Source organism: Amphiprion ocellaris, chromosome 19 (assembly GCF_022539595.1).
Source record: "Amphiprion ocellaris isolate individual 3 ecotype Okinawa chromosome 19, ASM2253959v1, whole genome shotgun sequence".
Classification (NCBI taxonomy): Eukaryota; Metazoa; Chordata; class Actinopteri; family Pomacentridae; genus Amphiprion; species Amphiprion ocellaris.
In genome coordinates, this window is record NC_072784.1 from 32,987,767 (window position 1) to 33,009,331 (window position 21,565).

At 41.3% G+C, this 21,565-nt stretch overlaps 2 protein-coding genes across 7 annotated transcripts; one reads left to right on the top strand and one right to left on the bottom strand.

The window, feature by feature from the left end:
* Positions 1–289: 289 nt before the first annotated feature.
* tspan4b (tetraspanin 4b) lies at positions 290–7,863 on the top strand. 6 transcript variants are annotated; one of them, XM_055005337.1, is made up of 8 exons: positions 290–603; positions 2,189–2,258; positions 2,330–2,521; positions 2,610–2,684; positions 3,203–3,298; positions 3,715–3,828; positions 4,362–4,494; positions 5,853–6,557. In XM_055005337.1, exons 2-8 carry the CDS (start codon positions 2,190–2,192, stop codon positions 6,074–6,076), a joined length of 903 nt encoding a protein of 300 aa, XP_054861312.1. In that variant the 5' UTR covers positions 290–603; position 2,189; the 3' UTR covers positions 6,077–6,557. The 6 variants fall into 6 exon arrangements, with proteins under 6 accessions (XP_054861312.1, XP_054861314.1, XP_054861316.1 ...); XM_055005339.1 differs by lacking the exon at positions 5,853–6,557 and adding an exon at positions 6,587–7,863 and having other exon boundaries at positions 296–603; XM_055005341.1 differs by lacking the exon at positions 5,853–6,557 and adding an exon at positions 4,856–5,396 and having other exon boundaries at positions 296–603.
* Positions 7,864–8,229: 366 nt separating this feature from the next.
* bcl2l12 (BCL2 like 12) lies at positions 8,230–16,907 on the bottom strand. The gene is made up of 9 exons (XM_035950045.2): positions 16,816–16,907; positions 14,477–14,527; positions 13,823–14,018; positions 13,266–13,434; positions 12,278–12,497; positions 12,062–12,166; positions 10,131–10,207; positions 9,734–9,997; positions 8,230–8,913 (listed from the first exon to the last, which is right to left on the bottom strand). The coding sequence occupies exons 3-9, from the start codon at positions 14,005–14,007 to the stop codon at positions 8,872–8,874; spliced, it is 1,062 nt and encodes a 353-aa protein (XP_035805938.1). The 5' UTR covers positions 14,008–14,018; positions 14,477–14,527; positions 16,816–16,907; the 3' UTR covers positions 8,230–8,871.
* Between the last annotated feature and the right edge of the window lie 4,658 nt (positions 16,908–21,565).

Below are 21,565 nucleotides of genomic sequence, written 5' to 3' on the forward strand. Positions count from 1 at the left end.
GAGTTAAAGTGCATATATTATAAATATGTATAAGAATAAATAACAGAACTGAATTTGAACACAGACTTATTAAATAATAGAAGCAGATATTTAGAGTTTCTCTAAACTTCACAGTGAGTAAATTAAATGAAGTTTCTGGTTGATAAATGCTGATCTTATTTTTTAAAGCTGTGAAGGTTTTAAGGTTCTACTTCCTGCAGTTGTTCTTCTTTAAAGGAATCCCTGAAAAAAAGAGGACAGGAAAGAAGTGCATGCTGGGAAGAATTCCTGATGCTGGTCAGAAGTTTTTAGAGCCGGTTGCAGAAGAAGGACCTGCTGAGCTTCAGTCTGAGGAAAAACAGGAAGAGGAGGAGCAACAGAACATCTGGAGATAATTAAGGAGTCAGACGGCAGACAAAGACTTGGTTCTAGAAGAAGGAACAAAACTAAAGCTAGAACTCAACATGGAAACCACAGAATCCTGAGGAACCATTGGAAATGCAGTGAGGAAGAGGAAAGAATAAAGAGTCTGGATCTGATCCGAACACCACTGAAAAGGAAAACCAAGAGGAGGAATCGGATTAAAGCTGAGAAAAGATCTGACAGAAGGAAACTCATCTACAGGTAACAGATCATCTGAAGTAAAGAGGAAAGTCTGCTTTAATGAACCAGAGTCACATTAAACGGATCATTTTAGTCCTAAAAATCACCAGCAGCACTCAAATATCATCAGATTTATTCTAATTAATTCATTTATCAGAACACTGAAAGGATGGAAACCTTAAACTTTATCTTCTGTCACTGTGGAGCAGTGAGAGGAAGACCAGGAAATCAGGTCAAAAGCTCCTGAACTAGTGAGTAGATCCACCTCAGAGTTCTCATCTGCTGATATCTTCTCTACCAGTTTAAAATTTAAAAAAAAAAAAACAGAGAGGAAACATCAGAGATCTGAAGATCTAAATATTATAAAAATAGATTCAGAATAAATGTCCTGAAGCCTGATTTAAGATGAATATTAGTGAATAAAATCCCAACACTGCTCTTCTGGGAATCAACAGTCCATAATAATAAGAATAAGAATAAGAATAATAACAGCAACAACAACAATAATAATAATAATCAGAACAAATGTTATTTATCTGTGAGGAGCAGTTAGGTAAAATAATAATAATAATAGATTCATTTCCTTAAATTCAAATATTATTAAAACTGATCAGCCAAAGAGACTTTTGGGTAAAAACAGTTGAATTTCTTCCAGTTGGAGGCTGAAACTGTTTAGATAAAAACCAATGAATCTAATGAACATTGAACTAAATCAGTGGTTCCCAATCTGTTTGGCTTGGAGCCCCCCATATAAGCTGCACCCCAGAAGGGGGGTGTGGACCCCAGGTTGGGAAACACTGAACTAAATCATGTCTGTGGACGTTAGAGTCACATTCTAATGACTCTATCTGGGAATTAATCAGAGTTCAGAGAAAAACATGTCTGCTTTCAGAGACTTTACTTGAATCAAAGTGAGTTTTGGTGTTTGGTTGCTGCTTCCTGCTCTTTAATTATCAGATCATCTTTTATTCACTGATTCAGACACGGAGTCTTCAGAAAGTCCTCATGATGATCATCTGGATGTTTTTAATCATCTCAGCTTGAATTAATGTGAATTCTGAGAGTTTCTGGTTTCCAGTTAATAGGAATAAAAACAAGAACAGCTGGAGAAGTTCCATGAAGTGTTTCTGTGTTTAATCGGTTAGATCTACATGAGAGCTCAGTCTGCTGGTGGAACTCTGGTTCTACTAAACTCTGAGTCCAGCGGCTCGGGGAGGGAACTTCCTTCCTGTCAACGGCTCCACTTCCTGTGTGGGTCAGTGGTCACTTCCAGACTTCAGCTTGAATCCAAACTGAAATAACAGCATCGATGCTGGAGACAGCTGCTCGTTACACATCCTGGTTTAAATAGGAGAAGACATCTTTAGGGCCTGAAGCTGAACAATCGACAGAAACAGTCATAGAAAGACGTAAAGATGAAGAAAACAGGAAGAAAATATCAGAATAATCTACAAACCTTCTGAGTTCTGCTGCTCCTCAAACACCAAGAACGCCTCCTTAAGCCCCACAGCAGCACAGCAGGTGGAGGACCAGAACCAGGTCCATCAGGTTTTGGACTCTAGAACGGTCTGTTGAAGCTCACTTCTTCTGCTCTTCTGTCCTGCAGGATGTCGGCATCCCAGACGTGTTTGTGCTGCGTCAAATACTTGATGTTTGTCTTTAACCTCATCTTCTGGGTCAGTATTTCTGGTTCTTCAGGTTTCTTTGTCCAGTCTGGACAGATCTAAAGTCTGACGTTTGCTTTCAGCTGGGAGGATGTGGTCTGTTTGGAGTTGGGGTCTGGTTGTCCTTCACCCAGGCTGAGTTCTCATCTCTTCCTCTGTCGTTTCCGTCACTGTCGGCCGCCAACCTGCTGCTGGTGGCCGGTGGGATCACCATGGTGACGGGTTTCCTGGGATGTCTGGGAGCCCTGAAGGAGCAGCGCTGCCTTCTGTTCATGGTGATTCAGGGCTCAGATGTTCTACTGCAGCAGCTTCTCACTGGAGAACATGATCTCTGATAATAATTATTTGATCTGAACTCTGCAGTTCTTCGCCATCCTGCTGCTCCTGGTCCTGACCGAGGTCACCCTGGTGCTGGTCATCCACATCTTCCATGACAAGGTGAGTTTGCACCTGCACAGTTCATCTACTAACGCCAACCTTCAGTCTACAAGGTCTCAGGAGTCTAAGAGTGGCCTCCTGGAAGAACTAATCAGCTCTTAGGAGGTTTGCAGGTTAAATTACCTCTAAACCAGCATCACTCCATTAGCCTCCACCAGCCTCCAGCTGTTCCTCCAGCTGTTCCTCCAGATGATCCTCCATCAGCCTCCAGATGATCCTCCAGATGATTCTCCAGATGATCATCCTCCAGATGTTCCTCCAGATGATCCTCCATCAGCCTCCAGATGATCCTCCAGATGATTCTCCAGATGATCATCCTCCAGATGTTCCTCCAGATGATCCTCCATCAGCCTCCAGATGATCCTCCAGATGATTCTCCAGATGATCATCCTCCAGATGTTCCTCCAGATGATCCTCCATCAGCCTCCAGATGATCCTCCAGATGATTCTCCAGGACCAGAAGATGCAGACAGAACCAATAGTGGATTATTTAAATGACTGTGTTTTTCTTTTGTCAGCTGGATTCTAAAGCTCAGGATGAGTTGAAGGAAGGTATGAAGATCTACGAGTCAGAACCTGGACTGAAGAAATCCTGGGACAACGTGCAGAAGATGGTGAGAAGTCACCTTCTAATCAATATTTATGTGATTATAGAAGAACCCAGAAGATGTAGGTCAGATATTAATATTAGTTTTAATAACTCATTTATTTTAACTAACATCAGTCCTGATCAATAATCAATAGTTTGACTGATCAATTGGATAAAACAACTATTGATCCTTCATCATGGAAGAAACAGGAAAAGAAACACAACAAAAGGAAGATGTTTGTGTTTTATATGAACAGATATGAAGATTTATACACAAGAACATGTACATAAGTACTGGTACTAAGTACTTAGTAGGTAGTAAAAGTACTGCAGTACTGTTACTAAGTACTTAGTAGTTAGTATTTGTACTGCAGTACTGTTACTAAGTACTTAGTAGGTAGTATTTGTACTACAGTACTGGTATTTATGTACTTCTTCCAGTTTAAATGCTGTGGCGTCTCCAATAAGACCGACTGGTTCGACGTTCTCAACGGAACGCTGCCGTCGTCCTGCTGCTCTGTGGGAACCCAGCGCTGTGAGGACGGCTGGTCTGAGGTCAGTTTCTCTGGTCTGAGGTCTGAATGTTCTTCATCTGATCGGTTCTTCATTTCCAGTAGAAGTTGTTCAGATGAATCTGATGCTTCATGAAAACAGAAACTAAGATCTGATCTGTTTAGAATCACTCTGTTGGAGTTCAGGTTCAGTTTCATCAGAACATTGTTCTGTTTACAGGATCAATAATTATTAGAATCATCATAGAATAACCTCATATATTCATTATTATAAACTAATAAAATAATTATTATAAACTAATAATAACCTCATATATTCATTATTATAAACTAATAAAATAATTATTATAAACTAATAATAACCTCATATCTTCATTATTATAAACTAATAATAACCTCATATATTCATTATAATAAACTAATAATAACCTCATATATTCATGATAATAAACTCTTGTATTCAGTTTGATCTAATAAGGAGAGAAACTGCCTCAGATGATCAGATAATTAATAAATCAGGTGAGTTTGTCCAGTTTAAAGTATTTGGTGACTTTTCTTCTACATGTTGAGGAGCAGATCCAGGATCAGTGTGAGGGATCTCTAACCATCTGGTGTTCTTCTGCAGCCGTGCTACCAGAAGGCCAGGCAGTGGCTGCTGGACAACATCCCGTCAGTGCTGGTGTTTGGAGTCTGCATCGGAGTCGTTCAGGTTTTATTCTTCTTCTATATTCATGTTAGATTTATATTCCTGCTGCTTTCAGATCTTTGACCGTTTCCTCGTGTCTTCAGCTGGTTGATGCAGAAACATTTGGTTCCTTTATTAGGAAGATATTCAATTATTATTATTATTATTATTATTATTATTATTATTATTATTATTATTATTATTATTATTATTATTATTATTATTATTATTATTATCTTGTCTCTATATAGTCCTGTGATAGACTGTTACCTGTCCAGGTGAACCTGTGATAGACTGTTACCTGTCCAGGTGAACCTGTGATAGACTGTTACCTGTCCAGGTGAACCTGTGATAGACTGTTACCACTCCCTCCCTCCAACCAAAGGTTCCTGATCCAACACCAGTGCTGGTCCAGAGCTGGTCTCCTCTGTGGTTCCCGGTGGTGGAACCAGTTACCAAACTCTGTTCAGTCTTTAAGAGAAGACTAAACCCAGATCTTCACTGAACACCTTTATCTTGACAGACTTCCTGTTGACACGACGGTCCTGTCATCACTAGAACCTGTTAATGGATCTTCTCCAGGTTGTTTTCTCCTGACTAGATCCCTGCTGGCGGATCTGCTCTCAGATGGACGTCACTGTGGATAAATAAAACTGTTGAACTCTAGAAGATCAGCCTTTATGAATCCCACAATGAGGGAAAATGCAACGTTAGAGCAACCAACCAAAATATACTTCAGTATTACTTATAGAAAACAAAGTATTACGCAGATTCTTTCATGAATATAAATACTGAACGAAGTATTAATATCGCACAGATTTTATACAAGAAACACACCTGTGTAGTAAAAGTTCTAGTACATGTAGAAAAAACAGATGTTGGATCAATGAAGCCTCTAAAATAATAAATCAATGATAATAAGTTGATCAGAGGATTCTGTTCATGTGGGTCCTGGTTCTGGTTTGAGGTTCTGGTTCTGGTCTGAGGCTCAGGTTCTGGTTCTGGTTCTGATCACCAGTATCTTCTCTCCTCAGATCCTGGCTCTGGTCTGAGGTTCAGGTTCTGGTTCTGGTTTTGATCATGTGTATCTCCTCCTCTCTCCTCAGATCCTAGCTCTGATCTTAGGTTCTGGTTCTGGTTCAGGTTCTGGTTCTGATCACGTGTATCTACTCCTCTCTTCTCAGATCCTGGCTCTGGTCTTAGGTTCTGGTTCTGGTCTGAGTTCTGGTTTCAGGTTCAGATCCTGGTTCTGGTCTCAGATTCAGGTTCAGATCCTGGTTCTGGTCTCAGATTAAGGTTCTGATTCTGGTCTCATGTTCAGATCCTGGTTCTGGTCTGAGGTTCAGGTTCTGGTTCTGATCACCGGTATCTTCTCTCCTCAGATCCTGGCCCTGGTCTTAGATTCAGGTTTCAGGTTCAGATCCTGGTTCTGATCACCGGTATCTTCTCTCCTCAGATCCTGGCTCTGGTCTTAGGTTCTGGTTCTGGTCTGAGTTCTGGTTTCAGGTACAGATCCTGGTTCTGGTCTCAGATTCAGGTTCTGATTCTGGTCTCAGGTTCAGATCCTGGTTCTGGTCTGAGGTTCAGGTTCAGGTTCTGGTTCTGATCACCGGTATCTTCTCTCCTCAGATCCTGGCCCTGGTGTTGGATTCAGGTTCTGGTTCAAGTTCTGGTTCTGGTTCTGATCACGTGTATGTCCTCCTCTCTCCTTAAATCCTGGCTCTGGTCTTAGGTTCTGGTTCTGGTCTTAGGTTCTGGTTTCAGGTTCAGATCCTGGTTCTGGTCTTAGGTTCTGGTTCTGGTTCTGGTTGTGATCATCAGTATCTTCTCTCCTCAGATCCTGGCGCTGGTCTTAGATTCAGGTTCTGTTTCTGGTTCTGATTCCGGTATCTTCTCTCCTCAGATCCTGGCCCTGGTCTTAGATTCAGGTCCTGGTTCTGGTTCTGGTTCTGATCACCGGTATCTTCTCTCCTCAGATTCTGGTCCTGGTCTTAGATACAGGTCCTGGTTCTGGTTCTGATCACCGGTATCATCTCTCCTCAGATCCTGGCCCTGGTCTTAGATTCAGGTCCTGGTTCTGGTTCTGGTTCTGATCACCGGTATCATCTCTCCTCAGATCCTGGCCCTGGTCTTCTCCATGGTGATGTACTGCCAGATTCTCTGCACTGAGAAACATTTGGACTGACTTCATTTCTCTGGTTCTCATCCGGACTGGAGCTGTTCAAGGTGTCGGGTTCTAAATTCTCCTTAAACCGGATCAGAACAGAATCAGACTTCACATGCTGGAACCTGAGGATGAATCTGGAGATAAAACATGAAACCAGTTTAAATAAATCTGTTCCACCCTAAACCTGAACACCTAAAGCTCAATAAAAGCTCCACAGTTTAAATCCAGCAGCTCAGTTTATTAACGTCTGTTCTCCAGCAGGACTTATTCCACTTTCTATGTTTATTAATAATCCCAACTAAAGGAGTCCAGACTCTTAAAAACCTGCTGGTTCAATTTGAGTTCAGATTCTGATAGAAATATTTTTTATGTAGCACTGAGTTCACTTTGTTCCATCTTTGTACTTTATTAATATCTGATTTACAGACGTGTTCATCTGTTTTATATCATCTAAACTATTCCTTCAGTATTTCTGTAATTATTAACCACTAGTTCCTCTTTTGACTTATTCTGGAGACAGCATCCTGTAACTGGACATGAAATAAGAAAAAAGGATTTATAAATATTAATATTATTATTATGATTTCTTCTCAGTTCTGCACTAATAAATACATAAATAAAAGAATAAACCAGTTAAATCATGTTAGAGGTAATTTAAAACCAGAGCAGAAACTGAACCTGGAAGCTTGAATACAAACAGAATCCAAATAAAGAGTTTGGGTTCTTTAATCAACCAGCTCTACTCTTTATGAAGCTGGTGGTTCTTCATGATTCTGTAAATCTGTAGACTTCCTTCGTATCGACGCCGGGATGATTCAGACCGAACAGAAAGCTGTTCTGGTTCTTTTTATTCTCTAACCCTAAACAACACTTTGACTGTAAACTAGAAAAACCTCTAAATGCTCCTGAAACATCGACCAAAGTTAACCTCTGAATAAAACGGAGGTTAGATACATACAACTTAAACGTTTTCTGTAAAATCTAGTCAGGTTCTTGTGACTGAATCGGGTTAACGTGTCATCTGAAGCTAATCACAGAAATGACGTCTTTATGTTCCACGTCTGCAGGAAATCAGGTTCAGGTTCTTTAATGAACTATTGAAGCCTTCAGCAGGATGTAGAGCATTCATGCATGCTTGGTCTCTTCAGGTTTAGTCCACGTTCTGAGCTCTGGTCTTTATTTGTTCTCTTTGCTGTAAATAAATCCAGTTTGCATTGAGGACTTGATATCTTCTGTTGTCTGTCTCATATGTCAAAGAGAAACTAAAAAACCAAATAAAACTAAAACACTAAAACTAAAAACAGCAGCTTCCTGTTTACTCTCAGAACAAAGCAGGTTTATAGCGACTGCACAAGGAAAACAGGTTACTAAACCTAAAACAGTTAACTAACCTTAAAATAGTTTACTAACTCTAACCCTACTGACCACACAAGAAAAACAATTTAATAACCCTAACTCTAGCTCTAACCCTCCTGACCCTTCCTTAACCCTAACAGTATCTGACCACAGCTTCATGTTCTCTAAAACATACCTTAAAAATGCACATTTGTTCACGTTGCTGATGATGTAAAGATGAGAAAAAAGACAGAAGCTTCTTAAAATTAGTGTTTATTGTTCATGTTGTACCAATGACGTGCCGATGGAGGCGATACTGATAGAAGATGGAGTTCTGGTGGCTCAGATGATCAGACAGATCAGGTCTACAACAACTCAACAGCTTAAAAACATGGCAGGATGGTACCGAATGCAGCAGTAGAAGAAGAACTGACATGTTTAAACATCAGCGGTCAACAGTTTAAAGAACCCAAAGTTTAAAATCCAGTCAGCAAACTGGACCACAGAACAATCTGCCATAAATATTGGGTTTAGTTTACAACATCTTAAAGCCAGGAGGGAAAGCAGTGAAGGATTTAAACTTTCACTGTTTTAATACCAGTGTTCTGATTTGAGCACCGCAGTTTACTGGAATTACTGAACCGAACCACAGCTGGACCCGGTGGAACCATTCACTGGAAGGAACCAGAGATGAAACAGAGAACACAGGTAGAACCGGATCTAAAATAACTTACACAACAACAAATAGCTTCTTCTGTAAAACAAAGTCCAAGTCCAAGGATCCTCTGATGCCCAGATTCATAAAAATCAAAGAACCTTCTAGAATGTCAGTCCAGATGAGAGGAACATTCTGTTCTGTCTTCACGTTTCAGCGGTTCTCTTCAGCTTGAATAAACCGGTCAGTCGTACTCTAAAGGCTCCTCCAGAACCACCACGTTCTCCTGGAGATGGAAGGAAAGCCTGTTAGATGATATGAGGAAGGTTCTCTAAACATTCTGTACGGTGAAAATCTGATTTTCTGGTTTTATGGTTCTTATAAAGTTCGAGATGCTAAAACTAAAAAGCTGGCAGCCAATCAAAATCTGACCTGACTGTGACCTCACAGCTAACTGGCCAATAGTCATCCAGCTCTGTATAGCCCCGCCCCCTCACTGCTGCCAGGTGAGCCAATCAGAATGAGCTGCTGTCTGTCAGTCCACCAGGTTTCCTAACATGTCTGAACAGAACCCAGCAGAGGTTCTGCTGTTAGAGGGAACACCAGAGTCCTCTTGCTCTGACAGCGTCTGAGGAGGATCAGGTTTTTATGGTAATGTCCCCACAACTATAGGAGAATCCTGAGTGTTAGCGCATTATGCAGCTAACACGGCTAACATTAGCATTGACGGTCAAAGCTCTGTGGAACTGGAACTGATTTGAAAGTGAAACTGTTGTTCTTATTCACGTTTTTCAGTTTCTGCCGTCAGACAGCAACTGAAGCATGAACACTTCATTACCCACAAACCACTGCTGATCTTATAAGACGTCATCAGTAAATATCTGTTCTGTGACTTCAGTGATGTTTTCATGTGAAATGATCACTCAGAGAACAGAGTTTTCTTCCTGTAGGGGGCGTGGCCAGCCTGCAGCACTGCAGGGAGGTTTACTTTAAATTCTTTTAAAGTTATGACTGATCTGTTAGATATGAACCACGAGTCCTCCCTGATTTATGACGCTGCTGTTCTGGAACCATGAACTGATTCAGGATCAGCCGGAACCACTCACCCATCCTCCGTGTTTCTTCACCCACGGGGCAAAGTTCTCCATGTAGCACTCAGCATATCCCTGCATTCGCTGGGTTCCGGTGGCCGTTACGATCCGCCGGGACACCTCCATGCTGACTGCCATGCGGCGCAGCGTTGGACTAGCGGTGGGCGGCAGCGGTGGAGCCTCCGACACCTCGGTGCTGCTGAAAGTGTCCAGAAGTTTGGCAAACGATGGGTAAGAAAGACGAGCCAGGCTGGAGCGCAGGAAGGGGTCCGACTCGATCTGGAAAGATGGATAGTTAGGAGGAGGACTTCTGCTTATCTGAGGTTTTGTTGCTGCAGGAAGCTAAAGTGCCATCAAAACCTTCTGTCTAGAACATCTCAGAGCTTTATGGACATTATGCCGAACCACCTACCTTAGTGTTGATAGAATCTCCCTCCAGAGAAAGAACCTGAACCAGCTGCTGCACCACCAGCTCTTTATCACAGACTGCTGGAAAACAGCAAATGGAAGAAGGTCAGTGATTTACAGCCGGTTTCAGACTGACAGGAGCTGTGGTCTGTGCAGTCTGGTCCCAGGAGTCCTTCAGGGGACAAACCTGCCTCCTACTGGTAGGACCAGTACAACCAGTACTACCAGTAGGACCAGTAGTACCAGTAGTACCAGTAGTACCACAATTGTAATTCTGGTTGTCCCAATAGCTCTCTGAAACATCTACAGCTGATCCAAAATGCTGCAGCCAGAGTACTGACGATAGTTAGCAAGAGAGATCATATTTCTCCTATGCTGGTTTCTCTTCATTGGCTTCCTGTGAAATCTAGAATAGAATTCAAAATCCTTCTTCTGACATATAAAACTCTTAACAACCAATCTCCATCATATCTTAAAGACCTGATAGTACCATATTATCCTAGCAGAACTCTTTGCTCTCAGACTGCAGGCTTACTTGGAGAAGTGACCTGTAACTTCTCTCTAAAAGTAGAATGTGAGGCAGAGCCTTCAGTTATCAGCTCCTCTCCTGTGGAACCAGCTCCCAGTTTGGGTTCTGGAGGCGGACACCCTCTCTAATTTTAAGACCAGGCTTAAAACCTTCCTTTTTGACAAATCTTATAGTTAGGACTGACTGGGGGACCCTGAGGGGGTCAGCTGGAGTCTTCCTCTTGGACGTCCCTTAGTTCTGCCCCTAGTTCTGCTGCTACAGGCCTAGGCTGCTGGAGGACCTCTCTGGATGCACTGAGCCCTTCTCTATCTACCATTATATTTAATATACAGTATATATACCATTATTGCATTACACTCACTCTGTTTCTTCCCTGTGTCCTTTCTCCGAGTGTCCCTGATCCCAGAGCTGGATGCTTCAGATCTGTGGTGGTTCTCCCACCAACTGGCCTAATCTCCATCTGTGGGATGCTGCTGCTGACCTTCCTCCAGCCCACTGCTTCCAGCTGCCCATTTCCATCAATCTACTCTGCATCACCCTCACTATACTGGATATGCTCATCTACTTACTGTTTGAATTTTACTGCCAGCTATATATGTAGTATACTTATGCTAGAGCCGTACATCATAACAGTAAACTATGAATCAGTTTACATGTTAGCTTCTACTTTGTATGTATCATCTATCTGATCATACATGTATCCAACTGTGTGTTATATATTCCTTGTTCCCCCCCCCTTCCCCATCCCTCCCCCTCTCTACCTCTATCCCTCTATCTCTATCCCTCTATCTCTATCTCTCTACCTCTTCTGTCCCTCTCAACCCGTCCGGCCAGCAGCAGATGGGTCCCCCACATAAAAAGTCGGGTTCTGTTCAAGGTTTTTTTCCCTGTTAAAAGGGTGTTTTCCTTGCCACTGTCTCCTTAGAGCTGCTTTGGGGGCTCATATGGGTTCTGGAAAGCGTCTTGAGACAATTTGACTGTAATTGGTGCTATATAAATAAAACTGAATTGAACTGAATTGAATTGAATTGTACCAGTAAGACCAGTAGGACCACTAGTACCAGTAGTACCAGAAGGGCCAGTACCAACAGTACCAGTAGTACCAGTCGTACCAATAGGACAGCTACTGGTTCCAGACCTCAGCTGTGTAAACTGTGTTTCAGTTTCCTTCTCAGAGATGTTAGAACTTCCTGTCTGGTTGGGCTGTAGTTCAGGAACACTGAGGAGGACAACTGCTGCTTTAAAATCAGATCCAATCCAACAGAACTTCCATAACTTGTGAGTCCTGTGATGTCAGAAATACTGCCGTGTAATTCACGCTGTACTCCATGTACTTGTGGACCAGTACTATGTTCTGTGGGTTCTGGTTCTGTCCACAGCAGAGTTTAGGTTCTGTGATGTGTTACCTGGTAGTGATGGAGCTGCAGGACTCGGTCTCTTGATGCTGGTGGACTTCTGGGCGATCTGGTCCAGCTTCTCTGCTACCTGACTGTAGAACTCAGGAGGATGGTCTGAAGACACACAGCAGAGGAGATGTTCTCATTTAGTGACCTTCTGATTCTGAGCTGGAACATCAGTATCAGTAAAACGGTTGAGATTTCTAGAGGAACTGGAGAACTCACTGGGAGAGATGATGTCTGCTGGAGCTTCTGCTTCTTTGTCTATCGGTAAAGTTAAAGGTCTCTGAGGATGAGACACATTCTCCTCTTTGGTCTTCTCCTTCTCCAACTTTAACTTGAAGAACTTGGAGAGCCTTTTTCTAATCCGGTGGTTCAGCTTCTTCTGTGGTTTCTTCTCACCATCTTCTTCTTCAGATGAAGATGATGGAGATATGACGTCATCCTGTGGAAACAGGGTTGTAGGGATCTGTTAGATGTTCAGCTTTGACCGCAGTCACATTCTATTAATGCTGCACAGCTTCATCTTCAGGAAGCTTCAGGAACCTTTAATCTTCTGATTGTCAGGAATCTGAAGGGGAAAGTTGACACCTGACATCCTTCCACTGTACCTGAGCTTCAGGCTTCAGTTCTACTGGACGACTATAGAAACTAAAAACTCATTTCAGGGAAACAATTTCAGTCAGCAGAATCAGAAGATGTTTGAGATGAAGTTATCAGGTTTGGAAATAAAATGGTCACTCTGAGTTCTTCTCTCTCTTTAATACAATAAACAGAGTTCTTTCTGTGAAAACTTGTTGAGCTGCAGGAAGTTAGAAGGTTTTCTTCCTGAGCTGCTGCTTCAACACCTTCAGTAGTATTTCTTTAGAATCTGGGTGCTGGTTCTGGAGACCTCCATTCATTCTTCCTGATCGTACTGAAGGCCTGAAAGCTGACTCAGACAGATGATCTTTGATATGAATTCTCAGCTGAATCAACAGTTTCTTCTTCTGTCTGTTGCTGACCAACCAACTGCCTGTTTTAATCTAAATCATGGAAATGAGGACATTTTTGAGCCGTGGATTTCAGTATCTCACCTTCTAGTGTCGACACCTGAAGGATTAGATGTTGTTTAATGTGTTGAGATTCCACAGTTCTGTTCAGTTGATTTCATCGCTGCTCTGATGCTTTAATACTGAAATAAACTAGAGATAACCTTTATTCAGCTCCGTACCTCTGCTTTGGCCTTGTTGTCTCTGTGGTCTTTGGCAGAACGCCGTGCGATGTTTCTACGAGGAAGCTGCTTGATGAGGTCCTTAAATCCAATCTTCTTCTCATCTGCTGAGCTGATGTCTTCAGCCTGAGAATCCCTCTCATCCTTTGCTCGTAGTTGTGGTTTGTAGCTGGAGGGAAAGAACCGAAGTTTAGTAAAGAACCGTTCAGGATTCACCAGCGACACAACTTCAGTTAGTCTCAAGGTCTGATTCATTTGGACTTTTCTTCTTCTGTAGAAACATCTGCTGTATCCCAACACTAAAACACACCAAAGGAGAACTAGAGGCTCCTGGAACTGAATGAACGACTATTTAGTCCCCAAACAATCCAGAGCCTCTTTAAAACACTCTGTTAACTGTAGAGGATCAAACATTCAGTCGATGGTTCCTCAGACTTCCTGCTTAAAGTCACAGAGGAAGAAGCTGAAAAGTCTCAGAGCAACGGGACAGTTTGAATAAAAACACACAACAACAACACAACACAACAACACAACAGCCCAGAGGTGTGTGGTCTCACCTGTACTTGTGGTAATCATTGTAGGCTCCGCCCACCCGGCCAGGTCGTTCTCTTGGGGGGACAGAAAGCGTCCGATGGAGGAACGCCTGAAGAACCAGGTGAGTCTCAGCTTTGACCTCCACCAGAGAGACGGAGGAGATGGAGGAGACGGAGGAACGTCCTGCAGATGCCGACATCTCTAACATCTGGAGCTCAGCTGGAGGTAGAGATCAGATGTAGGTTAGATAATACGTATATAGATTATAGATCATATCTAGATTAGTTATTGATCATATATAGATTATTGATCATATATAGATTAGTTATAGATAATATATTGATTAGTTATTGATCATGTATAGAGTAGTTATAGTTTTAGTCAAGTTTTTCTAGCTCTGCTGCTCTGAATGAAGTGTTGAAGCAGATTTTTATTCTGGACTAAAATAATCAGAAATCAGCGACTCTGAGCTGAAAAACCACCAACAGGTGAGTCTTTAAAGCTGTCCACAGTAAATATATTAAAGCAAATAAACCAGTCAATAATACCATCATATACTGTCTTAATCTATGGGTTAAAGAGAGTTTAGAAATGTAATAAATGTGCAGATCAGAATGACTTTAACTCTGAAATTAAAGCTTCACACAGTTGAAGGAAAGTGAAACAAACCAACAGACCTGGAGCATCCAGTCTGGCAGCATTCTTCTCTGTAGACCTTCTGAAGGAACCTGGAACACAAAGAGCTCCTCACTATCACTCTGGAAACCAATCACAGTCCACCTGGGCAGAGCTAGGAGAAGGATGCAGCTCAGGGGGTCTATTTAAAATGGTGATGGGGAACTGTTGAGGGGGGAACTGTTGAGGGGGGAACTGTTGAGGGGGAACTGTTGAGGGGGGAACTGTTGAGGGGGGAACTGTTGAGGGGGGAACTGTTGAGGGGGGAACTGTTGAGGGGGAACTGTTGAGGGGGAACTGTTTCATGCAGTCAGTGGGACTGAAGCTTTGCTGGATCTGAGGAATTAAATAACTGAACTGAACTCTTCGACCCTCCAGGCAGCACATTCCTGTCTGTAATATTCAGAACTCATGATGTGATTTCGTTTAAATTAAAGTCCTGATGTTTGTCACCGTGGAAACTAAACCTGACTTTATAAAAACGTCTTCATTCTAATAACGAGCACGTTTATTCTGTGTATCGTGAACTTTTCTGAGCAGGTTGTCAGTAGAAGAACTTTAAACTGAACATTAACGTCTGCTGTGTTTAATTAATGATTCATTCTTTATTTTTAGGATAAGTTTCTATTGTAGGTTAATCTGGATAAAAACAGAATATTTTCAGGTCTGAACACCTTTGATTGATTTATGCATAAATACACTACTGTTCAACTGTTTAAAATCACTTAGAAATGTCCTTATTGTTGAAAGAAAAGCAGTTTTTTTCAATGAAGATAACATTAAATGAATGATAAATCCAGTGTAGACATTGTTAATGTGGTAAATGACTATTGTAGCTGGAAACGGCTGATTTTTAATGGAATATCTCCATAGAGGTACAGAGGAACATTTCCAGCAACCATCACTCCTGTGTTCTAATGCTACATTGTGTTAGCTAATGGTGTTGAAAGGCTCATTGATGATTAGAAAACCCTTGTGCAGTTATGTTAGCACATGAATAAAAGTGGGAGTTTTCATGGAAAACATGGAATTGTCTGGATGACCCCAACTTCTGAACAGTAGTGTAGATATGTAGACTGTAGATTCTCAGTAAAGTTGAGGGCTGCAAAACACTAGAAAGAGTGTTTGGCAGCCCTCAGCTTCACTAAGAATCTGCAGTCTACTATCCTGAACTTTACCAAGAATCTACAGTCTACTATTCTGAACTTCACCAAGAATCTACAGTCTACTATTCTGAACTTCACCAAGAATCTACAGTCTATTATCCTGAACTTCACCAAGAATCTACAGTCTACTATCCTGAACTTCACCAAGAATCTACAGTCTATTATCCTGAACTTCACCAAGAATCTACAGTCTATTATCCGGAATTTTACCAAGAATCTACAGTCTACTATCCTGAACTTTACCAAGAATCTACAGTCTATTATCCTGAACTTTACCAAGAATCTACAGTCTATTATCCTGAACTTTACCAAGAATCTACAGTCTACTATCCTGAACTTTACCAAGAATCTACAGTCTACTATCCTGAACTTTACCAAGAATCTACAGTTTTGTTAGCACATGAATAAAAATGGGAGTTCTCATGAAAAATAAGGAATTGTCTGGATGACCCCGAACTATTGAACAGTTTTTTCATTTATTACCTCCTACTCTGCCTGTAGACACCCGGTTCTGTCATCACTAGAACTAGTTTATGGATCTTCTCCAGGTATTTTCTCCTGACCAGATCATTGCTGCTGGATCTACCAGATCTCTGGATAAAAGCTTCTGATCAATGAAACTTTAGAATATTTAATATTCTTCTATGATGGTGCTCTTCACTTTGCTCTTTCTGCTGCTGTAACTATAAGGATCAATAAATCATCCTGTCCTAAAGACCTGAACAACCAAGATCAAATCTGGTACTATTATTATTAACAACAACAACAATAACAGTATTTCTGTGGATCGTGTCTCTACATCACCTCGTTCCTTAGAACCCTGAATGAAGAGAACCAGACCTCCGACCCTCCGCCGACATGAGGAGCCTCTCCTGCAGCTTTGTACCCTCCAAACCTCCGGGACTCTACAGACCGGGACTCTACAGACCGGGACTTCAGAAACCGGGACCTTACAGACCGGGACTCTACAGACCGGGACTTCAGAAACCGGCACTCTACAGACTGGGACTTCAGAAAGCGGGACTTGTTTCTTTGAAGCCCTGAAACCTTCCAGCTCTAAAGTTCACCTGAACCGAAATTCTGACGGAACTTCTCCTCCGCCACACTGACGTCATGGTAACTTCATTAAAGTTTTCGGTTAAAACGGAGCTTTTAAACGAACCGGTTCTTCTTACCTGCTCGGGTTTCACCGCGTCGAGCCGCCGGACTCAGATTTACCGACTTCTTCCCGGTTCCAGCGGAGGAGGAGCCGGTGGCCTGCCAAATAGTGATCCCCTATTTAGAGAATGGTCCTCTGCCAAATAGTGAGCCTCTGTAAAAATAGTGATCCCCTGCCAAATAGTGATCCTCTGCCAAATAGTGATCCTCTGTTTAAAGGCTGATCCTTTGCCAAATAGTGATCCTCTGCCAAATAGTGATCTTCTGGTCTACCAGTAACCAGTGACCCCTGCTAAATAGTGAGCCCTGCCTGCAGCTTTAAACATTTAAACCTGAAATAAACTGAACTTCAATCTATTAAATTTTCCTCTGACTGAATATATATATATATATATATATATATATATATATATATATATATATATATATATATATATATATATATATATATATATATATATATATATATATATATATATATATATATATATATTTATATATATATAGTACAGTACTGTATATACACTCCCCTGGAGTGGGGAGAAATAAAGAACTTTATCTTATCTTATCTTTATCTTATCTTAGTATATATACAGTATATATACAGTATATATACGAATGGAGTAAGTCGCACCCTTGAGCACTCCTGCAGAATCCTAAATAATTTGATAATTAAACGACGTTCCCATCTGAAATAACTCACAGAACTCTTAAAATATAGTGCAATAAACTAGAGTATGACAAAAGCTCGGCGAAATTGGCATGGATGGCGGCGAACCTTCGAAAATATAAGTATGACGGATCGTCCAACACAAGGCCCAACACATCCTCGTCAAAGACTTCACACAGCCCGGATAAGGCCACACCCGCACCTGCGGAAAGGTCGACGATGGATATTGCATCCGTCAAAGCTGACATCCTCTCATCCTTGAGAAAAGAAATATCCCCCGTTATAAGAGAAGAGCTGAAGAGTACCCTGGCAGAGGAATTCAACTCCCTGACGAAGGAAATAAAGGCCGTGAAAACTGAAATTGTGAACAACAGCCGCAATACGCACGGAAATCGAGCAGGTGAAGGCCCATGTAAAAACTGTGGAAGCGGGGCTGTCAACATGATCTGATGAAGTTGTGTCGATACAAGAGACCGTGCAAGACCTCAATAAACAAATGAAAGATCTACAAGAAAAGTGTGAGGACTTGGAGGGCAGGATGCGGGGAGGGAATATACGGACTACTGGTGTACCGGAACACCCAGGATCAAGCTCTCCCACAGCTGTTTCCAAACTTATCCAGGAAGTGCTGCAGATGGAGAAAGAGGTACGGGTGGAGTGCTCACACCGCAGCCTAATGCAGAGAAGACCGGGGGACACACCACGTGTAATAATCGCAAGACTGCACAACGAGGGAGATGTTATGGACATTCTGAGGAGAGCCCGTGACCGTGCAGGACAACTCAAATACAAAGGAAATCCGATCGCCATGTTCCCGGACTACACACAGCAAATGTCGCTAAAGCTAGAGCGGCTTTCACGGAGGTCAGGAGGATGCTACGGGGGAGACAGGGAATCCGCTATGGACTTTTCTACCCAGCCAAGTTTCGCATCTCCCACAACAACGTGGAAAAGGAGTTCGTTGATGCTACTAAAGCTTTGGATTATGTTAAGAAAAACGTAATCCCCGCCGATGAAACTGAGCACTGATCGGAGCTGATAACTGTATAAATTCCCCACATCTGCATACATGAGTATATCACTATGATGTCACCACCGGCGGTGGTGACACGCCAGCTATTATATGTTGCAGGTGGGATAAAGACACAAGAAGGAGGGAATTTATAGCTCTAATAATAATCTCTCTATAAAATATATTCCCATATCAGTATTAAGATGTCGTTATGTTCATAAATTATATGATTAGGATGTGCAGGAGCCTGAGCGTTTTGTTATAATTTTTCTGTTTGGTTTTTCATCCAAGCAAAGGCGAGCTACCTCAAACTTTGCTCGCACAGCTGCCTGTTCTGACCTGCAGCCAGGGACCTGGTCCCAAAGGACTGACCAGACTCTAATGTTGGTTGAGTTCATTGTTTTTCATGCCCTGTTCTGTTCTATTTGTTCAGATCCCACTGTTCCCTGGGGATCCCAAAGTAATTTTGGTAATACAGCTGTACATTTAGTTCTAAAGGATTCTGAGTACAAGATTATTACTACATGTTTGTATTTTTTAGATAGGCACTTGTTTTTCTACATATATATATGTATATATCCCTGTTATCTCTCTATTCATAGATCTGGCTCCCTTCTCAATACATATTACCACAATACATTTCCTACCCCTCATTTATCTCAGCAAACTTGCGCATCCACACCCATACACAAACCCACACATTTATTAAACGTCACATCCTACTCTCATCTTGCCATTTAAGCCATGGGATCACTTAAGGTCATAAGTTACAATGTCAAAGGGCTTCATAGCCCCATAAAGAGGAAGAAAATCCTCAACCAATTAAGAAAGATTAATTGTCAGATTGCATTCCTACAAGAGACCCACCTATCAGATATAGAACATGACAAACTGAAAAAATCATGGGCTGATAAAGTGTTTTACTCATCGCACCAGTCAGGCAGAAGGAGGGGGGTTTCTATTCTAATACATAGACAGGTTAATTTTTCATCAAGTCTTGTTCATAAAGACTCTGAGGGAAGATTTATCTTAGTGAATGGGTCTATTGATGGAACACAAGTTTCTCTCATGAATATATATGCTCCAAATGAGGATATACCTGGTTTTATAAGTAAAATATTTACTACAATACTACAACACAGTACAGGTATCCTTCTGCTGGGAGGAGACTTTAACTGCACCATGTCTCAATTCACAGATAGACAACCTCCCTCCAAGGCCTCTACACCAAAAATGAGCAAATTGCTAAAATACCTATCCACAGAGTCAGGCCTGGTAGATGTCTGGAGAAGTAAACATCCCAAAGGCAGAGACTTCACGTTTTACTCCCACAGACACTCATCCTATTCAAGAATTGATCTCTTTTTTTACTGAGATGCACAGGATAGAAGGTATAAAGATTCTACCAATTACTCTATCTGACCATGCACCACTTGAGCTAATATGGGATTTGGGCCACAGATCTAAAACCAAAAAGGGGAGATTGAATGCTTCACTTCTAAATGATAAAGATTTCCTTACACTTATAAAAACTGAACTGAAAAATTACTTAGATATAAATACCTCACCTGAAATATCACCTCTTACTCTGTGGGACTGTGCAAAGGCATATATTAGAGGATGCATTATCTCATTTGCAAGTGCAAAAAAGAAGAGAAGGGAAGCAAAACAAACTGAATTAGAGGATAAAATTAAAAAATTGGAGCAACAACATAAGAGAACACCAACCTCTTGTCTACTTGATACCCTTAAACAAGCTCACAGAGACTTAAACATCTTATTAACAGAAAAGATTGAGGCCAACTTAAGGTTTACTAATCAAAAATATTATGAAAATGGTAACAGGGCAAGCAGATTGTTAGCATTAAGACTAAAAAAAAACAGCAGTCATCTAATATTGTACATAAGTTACAGTGCAATAATTCAATAATCACAAGACCAGACGAAATCTCACAGGAGTTTGCAGGCTTTTACAAATCCATATATAGTAATACAGATACTTGCACTGATGATGAGGAGTTGGCCAAATTCTTGAAAGATATCGAATTACAGGCGCTATCTGAGAAAAGAGCTAGACGAACCAATCAGAGAATCAGAAATACAACAGGTAATCTCCACTCTGAAAAATAATAAAAGTCCTGGCCCGGATGGATATATTAACGAATTTTATAAAACATTTAAAGAGATGATATCACCCTTGCTATTAAAAGCCTATCATTATGCACTGCAGTCGGGGACTATGGCTCCCTCCTGGAGGGAGGCAACCATAGTTGTCATACATAAGGAAGGCAAGGATCCCACTAAATGTGAATCGTATAGACCTATATCATTGCTGAATACAGACCTACGTATACTAATAGCTATTTTAGCAAGACACGTCAATAGAGTTATAACACAAATTATCCATCCGGATCAGACCGGGTTTATTACAGGGAGGAATTATCGAGACAATATTAGAAGACTGTTGAACCTTGTAACCCACACAGGAACACAGAAGGAGGGAGCCATGATATTATCACTTGATGCCCAAAAAGCATTCGACCGAGTATCCTGGAAATACTTATTCCAATTATTAAAACGTCTTAAGTTTGGCCCAAGTTTCATTAAGTGGATACAAACACTATACTCTGATCCGCAAGCTGCTGTTAAAGTTAATGGGTTCCTTTCAGATCGCTTTGTCCTTGAACGTGAATGCAGACAGGGCTGTTCCCTATCACCTTTATTGTTTCATATTTGTATTGAACCACTAGCTCAACTGATTAGAGATAATATTAACATAAAGGGACTAACAATAAATGGAGAACTTCACAAGTTATCGCTGTACGCAGATGACGTTCTTTTATATTTAACTGAACCTGCAACTACAATCCCTCACCTAAAAGATCTAATTTCAACATATGGGTTCTTCTCAGGCTATAAAGTAAATGTAGACAAAACCATAGCTATGGATATAAGTGGTAATATCTCACAGTCAGTCAAACTTCAGATTGGATTTAAATGGCCAAAAAATGGTATTAGATATCTTGGCATTCAAATTCCACCAACATTAAAAAACTCATATAATACAAACTACAAACCTATAACT